This window comes from Alnus glutinosa, chromosome 3 (genome assembly GCF_958979055.1).
Source record: "Alnus glutinosa chromosome 3, dhAlnGlut1.1, whole genome shotgun sequence".
Lineage (NCBI taxonomy): Eukaryota > Viridiplantae > Streptophyta > Magnoliopsida > Fagales > Betulaceae > Alnus > Alnus glutinosa.
The window spans coordinates 35,815,774-35,827,569 of NC_084888.1; the positions used below are offsets into that span (position 1 = coordinate 35,815,774).

Sequence of the window (11,796 nt, forward strand, 5' to 3'; positions counted from 1 at the left end):
TATTTTAGGGCAAAAAGCATGCTAAATATCTACAGAAAAATAGCAAAAGCATTCTAAATGATTGGAAATGTCCATACTTGCAACCAGAAAATAGCAAAAGCATTCTAATGATCATAATAGCAAGAGCATTCTAAATGTCTACAGAAATCCAATTGAACCAGGGAAAAAAATTGACCATCCCAATTTTTTCTCCACATGAATCCTTGTGGGCTGCGGCGGAGGGAGCAGAGGGATGGGCTGAAAAAAAATTGGGGAGAATGAGATGGGTTTCGTCAGATATCAAGACGGTTTTGAAATCCGACGGTTAGGAAAGGGGAAGCTGGTCAGCGGCCAGGTAGTGGGTGGCGGTAGGAATTGCTGGTCGGCGGTGTGGGAGGGGAACGGTGGAGAGAAGCTGAAACACTGTCGGTGAGGGAGGGGGAAGCTAAAACGATTGGCTTATCAAGAGAGAGAGAGAGATACCGTAGAGAGAGAATACGGTGGTCGCCGCTCCTGGTCTGTCAGAGAGCTGGGTCCGAGGCGGGTGGGTCATCCAGAAACCCGGTCGATCTGGGCAACGTCGGAGATCCGGGCCGGTCTGCTGGGTTCGACAGCAAGAGCGACGTCGGCGTTCGTTGGCAAGGGCTTCGAATTCGGATTTCCAGCCGGTGGGCCGGTCTGCTGGTTTCGAGGGACTCCGAGAGAGAGCGAGCGGCATTGGCAAGGGCTCCGGCGTCGGTGATCCAGTCGGGGGAGGGGGGGGGGGGGGAGGGCACAGTGGAGAGGGGGAGATTTGAGAAAGAGAAATGGGGGAAATTTTGAAAATGGAACGTGAGACACCCGTGTTTTGATGTTTTTTTGTTAAAAAAAAAAAAAAAAGGAAAAAAAAAATGACAGCTAGAAAAAAGTCTGAAGAGCGACGGATGCGTTGCGCATGCGTAGAAGCTGTATTTGGCAACCATTTACCCTCTCTCTCTCTCTCTCTCTCCCCCCCCCCCCCCCCCCCCCCACCCTTTTCTTCTTTTTTTTTTCTTTTTTTTTTCTTTTTTTTTTTTCTTTTTTTTTTTTTTTAAAACATTTAAATTTAAAACATTCTAACTTTTTTTTATTTTTTTATTTTTTATATCACATCAATAATTTTTTATTATTATTTAAATAAAAAAATTGCACTACAAAACAAAAAAAAAAAAATCATTTTTTTATAAAATAATCCCAAACTTTTTTATACTTTATATCATATCAATCACTTCTTATTAGTATTCAAACAAAAATTTTATAACTCAAACAAAAATCATTTCTTATTACATCAATCACTTCTTATAACTTGTTTGGACTGAATTTTTTGGCAAGGTTTACCGCTCTATTTATTTATTTTTATTTTTTTGTCAAAAAGTTAACTCCAAAACATTTCACGTTTTATATTAAATTAATTATTTTTTAACATTTTTTAACTTTTTATATCATATCAATTATTTTTAAATACCTTTTTGTTCACTTTTTTATAAAAAATAAATCAAAATTTCTCTCTACTTTATATTCCAACAATAACTTTTTATTATTATTCTTTTTTAAAAAAATCTACAACCCAAATATTTACCAAACACACCGGATTGACATGCATACGTTTGAAAGTTGTTTCTGCGTTCTGGCGTAAACTTGACAAGTTTGTGGAATGGATATTCCTCGGAATCCTCTGTTATGAAAACATCCGATAAATGGCGCTTTCTCCAGTGTTGCATGTTTCATGTCTGTGTGTGGCTCTCATTCCTCGTCCTTTTTCGTTTTTTTTTTTTTTTTTTTTTTTTTTTGTAGTATTCTTTTTCCGTTAATCAAGCCTTAGATTGCGTAGAAAAAAAAAAAAAAAATCCTGACATTAGGAGTTGTAGACCTATAATTGACTTTGAAGTCTGTGCATGTCACTATTAAATTGCATTTGGAAATTGCTGAGAACTAAAAATAGTCCTATAGAGAGAGAAACTTCCTAAAGGGAGAGAGCGTTGATGAATTTTGGGGCGCGGGAGGAGGGAGGTTTCACCCCTCTTTCCTCTCTATGGTGTTTTTTGTGACTTTCTAGAAGGTCTTTTGTCTTTTCCATGGTTAGATCATGGGTGTTTTGCCTCCTAACCTTTAGAGTTATGGAATGGTTTTTCTTTCTGGTTTGTAGAACTAGTAGAGTGTGTTTTGTTTTAGTGTTTGGTTGTGTTTGTGTTTCTGGCAGGAATTGCAAGCAAGATAGATCGTTTGGGGTGAGAATTTCTAGCCGACCTTCACTGTTTTCTTCACTTTCGTCATTAGATCTAGTGTTTTTAGAGTCTTTTTATGCTGATATGACACTTTTTTTTTTTTTAAGAAAAACAGGAAAAAGAAATCGAGCTGTATTTTTTTTTTTTTCTTAAAAACAGAATGCAATATTGGATACAAGAATTCTAGAAAGACGAGCTCTACCAATTTTTTTTTTTTTTTACTACGTTACCGATCTATAAAAACCGGTATATGAATAGGTCAAACTACCATTAATTATCAAAAATGACACTTCGTTAGTGGCGCACTTGATAAGTGGCGCACTTGACCCACCTCTTTTCTGTCTTTTTTCTTAAAATATTTTATTTTTTCTTAAAAAAACTAAATTTTAAAAATAAACAAGAAAAAACTAAAATGAAAAAAAAAAAAAAACTAAAAGGAAAGAGAAAAAAAATTAAAAGGGTGGCCTAATCATCCCCAAAGTTATTTATTATGTTTAATTTGTTTTTATTATTTAATAATTATAATGGGAGAAATTATGTTATTTCAAAAGTAAAAAATGGGGGTATTATTGTAAGAAAGACAAAAGTTTTCACGGGCAGCGCACGTGACTACATTTGCATCCATTTTAACGTCTAACGCTAACACAGTGACCTTTTTGACACGAGATAATAGTTTAACGTAATCATATTCCACTTTTTAAAGTTTTGTAGCGTAAATGAAAGAGTGGTTGTTTGTAAGAAATTCTATCATATATGAACACATTATTATTTATTACACAAATCACAAAAATAAAAAATAAGGATCATAGATCACATAAGATCATATAAGAGACAAGCTGATCTTAGAAGGAAATTATGTGTCATTATTAAAAGAGAAGTGATATTTAGTAGACAGCTATATGATTGTTACATAATTAAAATGATGCGATAGTAAAACTTTTAATCCTTGATTTTTCTTTTCTACAGGTCATTGCTGATCCAAAAATTAATTTTTGTTCTATTATCTCAATTTTATAACATTCTCCCAAATAAATAGCATTACTGATGTCAAAATTGTAAAATGGCTTTTAACCGGGCATTGGCTTGGTCTTTACGTCGGTCTTTCCACTTTGATCATTACCTTAAAAAACTTTGGTTGACCTCGGTCCACAAGTCGTCTTGTATGTTGGAGTCATAGTTAATTGCGGAATTTAATTTCTATAAGAAATGAAATTAAATCAATTTTTAGCGCCTTTTTCGGGTAAGAACATCTTTCCTTCGATTTTTTTTTTTTTTTTTTAAAAAAAGAAAAACCTTTATATAAGAACCACTTCTGGTACTTAGATAGATCGCCAAATTTATAGCTGACACTCCAATGGCAAGCAGAAGCTGTGGTCTTTCATGGCTGCTCCTCAGTCTCGCCTCCGCTCTCCTTGTTGCTCATTCAGTTTCTGAGAATGACCGAAAGGTAGATATCTCTGTAGCTAATGTCTTATACTTTTTATGGAAAGCGTTCTTCTAATTACCCAATTTATTCAGGGCCGAATCTCTCTAAAATTAACCCCCTTTTTTTTTTTTTTCTTTTATTTATTTATTTTTCATGTGGGATGATTTAATTTTAATAGACTTCATTTTCTACCAATGATATTGTGCACGCAGGCTTATATTGTGTATATGGGCAACAGGAAGATGGACGAGGTTTCCACATCATCCCTTCACACAAGCATGCTACAAGACGTCATTGGCAGGTTCTAAAACCAGAGCAATGAAACCATTAGAAACTTGCTATCTGATATATGCTTAATTGAATTTCTTGTTTTAACGTGCTTTTCGAATTATTGTTCATCAGTTCATGATCACTTAATTTGTTTCGAATTGTTCATCAGTTCATCATAACTAAACTAGATCTTTCAAGATCGTACTTAAATTGGGTAATTTTTTCTTAAAACTTTGTTTGATCTATATATACCCGTAATGAGTCGACCATTAGACCTCTCCTAAAGGAAGTAACACTCGACTTCAAAACTTCCCACTCCTATTTTTCTTTTTGCAAATCATTTATTTATTTCTGTAATTTGTACTGTTTGACCTCCAACATATTTATGTACCTGCATTCAGCAATGTTGGACCAGAATCACTGCTCTATAGCTACAAAAAAAGTTTCAGTGGATTTGCAGTGGAGCTAACCGAGCAAGAAGCCCAAACAATGGCTGGTCGGTGAACAAAATCCCCCCCTCCCCCCTCCCCCCTCCCCAGTTGGTTGGGATTCTTGGAATTTATCAATTTATCCATGTTTTCTATATCCATAACGACATGTTGTGACAATGAATATGTAGGAATGGACGGCGTAGTGTCCGTGTTCCCTAACGAACAGAAAAAGCTTCATACAACGAGGTCATGGGACTTCCTCGGATTTCCACAACAAGTTAAGCGATCAGCTGTTGAAAGTGACATCGTTGTAGGAGTTCTTGACACCGGAATTTGGCCGGAGTCTGATAGCTTTAATGACAAAGGATTTGGTCCACCACCTAGCAAATGGAAGGGATCCTGCCGAGCCTCAACCAATTTCACTTGCAACAAGTATGAATGTTTACTAAATGCGCACACACACACATGTAAAAAGAGTCAAAAGCACCACTGAGAAATGCTGTTACACTTCTGCAGTAAAATCATTGGAGCACAGTATTACCGTAGCTCTGGAGATTTTGACGTAACTGATATAAAATCTCCTAGAGACACAGATGGCCACGGGACACATATTGCATCAATAGCAGGTGGGAACGTGGTTAACATGGCAAGCGTGCAGGGCATTGGCTTGGGAACAGCACGAGGAGCGGTTCCAGCAGCACGTATTGCTGTTTACAAAGTATGTTGGACCTTTGGGTGTTCTGATGCTGACATTCTTGCGGCATTTGATGATGCCATCGCTGATGGCGTTGACATAATAACTATTTCCGTCGGTGGATCCACTGGGGCATATTTTACCGATTCAATTTCCATTGGTGCCTTTCATGCTATGAGAAATGGAATCTTGGCAACAAATTCTGCTGGGAACAGGGGTCCAGGTCTAGCAACCATCACAAACTTTTCGCCATGGTCTCTCTCTGTGGCTGCAAGCACTATCGATCGAAAGTTCATCACAGAGGTCCAATTGGGTAACAGCAAGATCTATGAGGTAATCAGAAAGTCCAGCCCCCTGTTTTGTCCTCTGGTATGCATAAAAAGATTATGTGCAATTTATCCCAAGAAATAAGAACAGTTTAACAATGAAATGCTGAAAAATAAAGAAAAGAGTGCTATAAACATGCTTACTGTCAGTGAATGCTTTCATTTTACTCCAAATTTTCAGTATTTAATATCTAATTAGTTAGATTCAAGTATATATATATATATATATATATATATATATATATATATATATATATCCAACCATTTGCTTTAATCATGTGGAAATAGTACTCGTGCCTAGAATTAAAACTTCAAACTAATTTGGAGAAATCATTTGCTCCATGCATGTGTAGGGAATTTCAATTAATACATTTGACCCCAAGAACGAAACGTATCCAATAATTTATGGAGGTGATGCACCAAACACCACAGAATTTTCCTCGGGTCTCCCAGCCAGGTAACTACAAAATCAACAAAAACCCAACATGATTAATTCCTTGTTTGTAAATAATAAGTTTGATGTACGCATAGACGACAAAGGGAATAAGTTTAACCTTTTGCTTGTGTTTGCACAAATCTATCAAACTAGCAGGTGAAATATTCCATAGTCTCGTAGCAAAATATTTGAGATGTTGTAGTTTTTACTACAGTTTTCTTACAAATTGACGAGTGATTCAATAAATAATTAAACAAGTCAGATCTTATGGACTGCCAAATGATAGTTAAAAAGTGGAACTTCTTGTTACAATATTGCAGGAATTGCTTCACAGATACGCTGGACAAAAATTTGGTGAAAGGGAAAATTGTACTTTGCGATGGCCTGGGTGATGGGGAAGGGCCATTATTAGCCGGTGCAGTTGGCACCGTGTATCAAGGCCGACGCTCTGATGTGGCTTTCTCTTTTCCCTTGCCCGCATCTTCCCTTCGCCCGGAGGATGGTGCCAGCGTTTACTTATACGTTAATACGACAAGGTATAAATCTAAAATAACTTGGACAATGAAGAAGTTCAGGAAACATGTATATACTAAGCCTAAATATGAACGTACACGATATGCAGGGGACCTACTGCAAATATTCGAAGGACAAAAGAGGGTAAAGATGCATTTGCCCCTTACATTCCCTCCTTCTCATCAAGGGGTCCAAATCCTGCTACACCCAACATTCTCAAGGTAATTAACCTCGTAATAATCTTATTTACATTTGCTTCCTTTTATTACTTTTCTCAGTAATTGGATACTTTTTTTTATTTTGTTGTAGCCGGATTTAGCTGCTCCCGGAAACAACATTCTAGCAGCCTGGTCTCCGATTTCCCCAATTTCTGAAGTGGAAGAGGATAAGAGAGCACTGTCATATAATATACTGTCCGGGACATCAATGGCTTGCCCCCATGCTGCAGGGGTGGCTGCCTACATCAAATCCTTTCACCCCACATGGTCGCCTGCCGCTATCAAGTCGGCTCTTATGACTACTGGTAATATATGTATATTGTATAGTCCCTATTTTTGATAAATTAATGCATGTATTACTCACTCCCATTTGGTGTATTACTTGCAGCTAGCCCCATGAGTGCTGGAAAGAATCCAGAGGCTGAATTTGCATATGGTGCAGGCAATATAAATCCTCTTCAGGCACCTTATCCTGGTTTAGTATATGATATTGATACGCTTGACTACGTAAAATTTTTGTGTGGACAAGGATATAATACTAAGTTATTACAAATTCTTGCTGGGAACAACAATACCTGTTCCGAAGCTACTAATGGAACCGTCTTTGATCTAAACTATCCTTCCTTTGCCCTAGCCACGCCTCCCTTGGAATCTATCAGTCAAGTTTTCAACCGGACCGTTACAAATGTTGGATCACCAACGTCTACATATACAGCTGTTGTGACCACCCCACCTGGACTTATAATCAAAGTGAACCCTAGCATTCTTTCATTCACATCTCTTGGACAACAGCTATCGTTTGCACTCACGATTGAAGGAAAGATAGAGAGTTCTGTTGTATCTGCCGCTTTAGTGTGGACTGATGGTAACTTTCGAGTGAGGAGCCCCATTGTGGTGTCTGTTCCATGATTCGTTAACATTCTATGCTACATGTATTACTTAAATAATTGAAGCAAAAGCCTGGAAGGAATTTGCCCAATATAGCAGTGGCGGAACGTGTAGGAAAATGGATGTAATTTTTGAGCCTTTGCTCCAGTTCTTCACTGCATTGTAGTGTACCAAATAACGATTCTGTTTCTAATTTAATGCTCTATTCTGAGTTGTTTTCAACTTTTTTAGGTAGTTACGGTGCGCTTGTCATTGCAATTTTATAAATAAAAAGAGTGATTTTAAACCAAATTGTTTATAAATACGTTTTAAAAAAATGACGATTTAAAAATACAAAGAATCTATTTTTTTAAATCGCACGGAAAAATGGTACTTTTTTTTGGAAATTCACAACTTTAAAGACTAAATTGCGATTTTAAAGGTCAAATTATGATTTTGCCAAAAACTTAACTACGTTTTTAAAAATCAAGTTTCTAAAATCGTTCATTTTTAAATAACATTTTTTAAAATTGCAAACCCAGGCAGACTTGAAGGAGAGGGAGAGAATAAATTTATGGTCAAAATTATATTGTTTAATTTAATCGTGTAAATGACATTAATTCTAGATGTTATACCTATGTCACTCTAATAATGATGTGGCATTTAAAATCATAATTTGATCATAATTCAATAATGATAAATCACAAGTCTAATGATATTTTAAAAGTCACATCATTATTAGAAGATACGAAAGGAACATGAGTATGATGTCTAGAATTACTGTGTGTATGATGTCATGTCATTTAAAATTTTCAGGGACACAAAATTAACTTGTACCATTACTCCTATGTCATATATCCGTAATTCTCTTAGACTTCTCAAATTTTTGTGTTATTCGAACAATCTCATCACATATCTTTCAAAAGTCTACAGTCTCAACTTTCCAAATGAGCCGCAGCACAAATTAAAACATGAAAGAACTTCTAAATGTAAAATTTATTTTGAATGATATATCTTCTTGGGATACCTTTTACAATTTGAAAAAATTTAATTTACTCATTTGGATAATGATTGATTGTTTTGTCATCAAAGTTGCATTGAACAGGGCCTCGGCCGGATCCTGCTTACTGCTGTAGGAAAAACAACAGCAAGCTATTAACGGTTATTGTTTGGTTCTTCCCCTGTTCAATGGCCATAAAACAGAGCATGTTCCTCCTCCCCTTTCTCGCCAATCTCTCAAGGTCGGAGCGAGAAAATTTGATGGAAGCAGCTAAAGTATGAATGAGAAATGTATTAACATTGAAGAATAAATTAATATATAAAAAAATAAAATTAATATCCATTCATTGTTAACAAAAACAAATAAACATTAACTATTTTTTAATATATTTCAATTTTTAACTCAAACACCTATAAAAAAGAACTCGACATTCTTTTAAAATATGACTGAAATTCTAGTTATATAATTGCAGTATAAACGGAAAAAGTAAGCCTACTTTACTGTTCTTGTTGCGTTAAAAAACTCTTTTACTTTCCGAGGCTAATGCTCATCCGCCTACTGCCAACTAAAGCCAATGGAAGAAAACTTGAATATGAAAGACCACATGGGAATGATCCCTGTTAGAATGGATTCCCCATGGGCCATGTGTGTCAAAGAACAGAAGATGCCAACAAATGGCTGAAAATGAGGCCAACTATAGGTCAAATATGATCGTGGCCAACTTGGAAAAGGGGTCGTCTATGGGCCTAAAATATGATCGTAGTCAATTATGGTCTGAAATTGACCTGAATTTTAAACAATACTACAAAGATGAGCCTGAGATTTTAAACCGAAAAAGCTAAAATAAAAGCCAACTATCAGCTGAAATGAATAACTTGGCCTCATATGATTTATTATTATTATGTTTTTTTAACATAATGAAATTTCTCTTTTCCACAGCAACCGTACGAAAGAGAAGAGGAAACTTGAGAACATCTCAATGCATATTATCTGAGTGCGGCAACAGGCAGTGCGGCAATGCGTTTTTTTTTTTTTTTTTTTTTTCTTTTTTTTCATGTCTCTGGAGCCTATTATCTATCCCACGGTTCCCACCAAGTGTGAATCTGCCTCTGGCCTTGACTTAATTATCTTCATGCGGCAATGTGGAGAGAGAGAGAGGAATATGCAACGAGGTTGAAACTTATGGTCGATCGAAGTTGAGATCGCGCGGACTTCCTCCAAACCACGAAGTTGATACCAACATTTTTTTTTTTTTTTTTTTAATTTTTTATTTATTTATTTATCTCAAAAGCTTAAGCTAATAAGAAAATACAAATTTAATCATTTAATTATTAATTTAACACTCTCCCATACATGTGAGCTTAAACTCCGTTTTAATAATTAAGGCCTAAAATATTTAATTAAAATTGGAGGTAAATAAAAAAGACAAGGTTTGAACTTAAGACTTCTGCTTTGATACCATGTTAAATCATTACTTATCTCAAAAGCGTAGGCTCATAGAAATATGTAAATTTAAAAATTTAATCATTAAATAAATACTTTAACATTCTCATTCACGTGTGGATTCAAACTCCTTTTTAATAAGTGATGTCATTACGTGAAATATTTAATTGAAATAAGAGGTAAATGAAAAAAACGTAGATTCGAACTTACAACACTGCTATTTTTCTATCTTAAAATAGCATAAAACATTTTCATAATTAGAAGTTGAAATACGAGTTTGACAAAATGAATATATTTTATGAAATATATTGATTCTAATGCTACTGTTTTTCTATCCTAAAATAGCATAAAACAACATTGTCATAACTAGCAGTTGAAACACGAGTTTGACAAAATTATCACTACTTAATTTGCCAAACACAGCTAGCATTGATAGAGTTCTTTAATTGTATGCTAAATTATTTTCATTTCATGCATTCATTTTTATCTTAATTGTTTAGAGAGAAAGAACTCAGGACTTGGTGTCAGTGGCCAGTGGAGATAGATTCTGATAGAAAGGTTAAAAAAAGAGGTTGAATTGTTCATAATCATGCACCAAAATATACGCAAAGATGTGGAATGATAGAGACAGGAAGCAAAACGACAAAGCTTTAAAAAAAGAAAAAAGGGTTAAATAAAGGTAGGGAGAGGGAATTAATTACCGAAAGGTATGCGCCAGCGCCAACATTAACAACACATTAGGTATACGTTGATGTTATGTTACCGCGTCGTTATTGACAAATTTCAAATGATGTAGTAGGGTACACGGTTATTATAAAAATAAAAATAACTCCACCTTGACTTGGCTATCTTTAGTTGACTTCAGGTCCTCGTGTTTGTTGGAGTCTACGATTGTGGAATTTAATTTCTACGAGAAATTAACATCAAAACTTTACTACTGAATGTAAAAATGGCGTGGCTGGCCACTTTCATTGGTTTTGAGTTCGAGCTACCCCTTCGAATCATATATTATTTTCGTATATAACCATAAATGAAGTATATATTACCTTTGATCGAAAGTAAAATTGATGTAAAAAAAATAAAATTGCTAAAATTTAGAGAAAAAAGAAAAAGAAAAAAGATTTAACCCTTCTACTTGTGAACTTACTCCGCATGAAGGCTTATATTGTGTATATGGGCAACGGGCAGATGGACGAGGTTTACACCTCATCCCTCCCTTCACACAACACAAGCATGCTACAAGAAGTCATTGGCAGGTTATAAAAGCAGAACAATGAAACCATTAGAAACTTGCTATATATCTGATGCTTGAATTTCTTGTTTTAACGTGCTTTTCGAATTGTTCATCAGTTCATCATAACTAAACTATTTCTTTTAAGATCGTACTTAAATTGGGTAATTTTTTTAACTCTATTTGATCTATACCAATAACTTTGTTAATACATTGTGAGAGAGTCCATATAAAATTTATCTGCCTAAATAAATTTTGAGTTATTCAACCATTTACTTGAGCATAGAGGTTCATGTGGACTCTCTTAAATGCTCTACTCAAATTACAAGAGACAAGCCAAACTCGAGTAAGAATATGTTCTTGATCATCCTCAAACAGAGAACAGACTAGACAGGAATGAGATTGAAAACTCGGGATTCAAATTTGCAATTGACAAGACTAATCATCATTCATCATCAAACCCAAATAATTGCTAGTATCAAATTGTTTGTATCTTATTTAATTAGGTCATTTTCAAGTTTGTGGCTTTCAGTTTTCAAAACACAAAATGTTTATATAGTTTTGGAGGATAGTGGTAAGTAATACACCATAATCGGTGCGTGAATTGATGTTGGCTGACTGCTGAGCCGGCCCATATGATCATGTATGCTGGCAGTAGCTGTGCCTGTATCAATAGATAGCTTTACAGATGAGAGTCCTGCTGAGGCAGAGTTATATGC

The 11,796-nt window shown here is 35.3% G+C and overlaps 1 protein-coding gene across 2 annotated transcripts; it reads left to right on the top strand.

Annotated features, from left to right (window-relative positions):
- Positions 1 to 3,382: 3,382 nt before the first annotated feature.
- On the top strand, positions 3,383 to 7,646 carry LOC133863648 (cucumisin-like). Of its 2 annotated transcripts, XM_062299687.1 has the most exons (11): positions 3,383 to 3,462; positions 3,550 to 3,669; positions 3,861 to 3,949; positions 4,320 to 4,414; positions 4,538 to 4,781; positions 4,866 to 5,376; positions 5,723 to 5,826; positions 6,126 to 6,341; positions 6,428 to 6,539; positions 6,628 to 6,841; positions 6,925 to 7,646. In XM_062299687.1, the coding sequence occupies exons 2-11, from the start codon at positions 3,577 to 3,579 to the stop codon at positions 7,443 to 7,445; spliced, it is 2,199 nt and encodes a 732-aa protein (XP_062155671.1). In that variant the 5' UTR covers positions 3,383 to 3,462; positions 3,550 to 3,576; the 3' UTR covers positions 7,446 to 7,646. The 2 variants fall into 2 exon arrangements, with proteins under 2 accessions (XP_062155671.1, XP_062155670.1); XM_062299686.1 differs by lacking the exon at positions 3,383 to 3,462 and having other exon boundaries at positions 3,546 to 3,669.
- Positions 7,647 to 11,796: the final 4,150 nt, after the last annotated feature.

Excerpts from the sequence above, each read along its gene's own strand:
- LOC133863648 (XM_062299687.1), top strand. The coding sequence starts at position 3,577 with ATGGCAAGCAGAAGCTGTGGTCTTTCATGGCTGCTCCTCAGTCTCGCC. Across the intron at positions 4,415-4,537 it reads AGAAGCCCAAACAATGGCTG|GAATGGACGGCGTAGTGTCC; the intron begins GTCGGTGAACAA and ends ATGAATATGTAG. Across the intron at positions 5,827-6,125 it reads TCCTCGGGTCTCCCAGCCAG|GAATTGCTTCACAGATACGC; the intron begins GTAACTACAAAA and ends ACAATATTGCAG.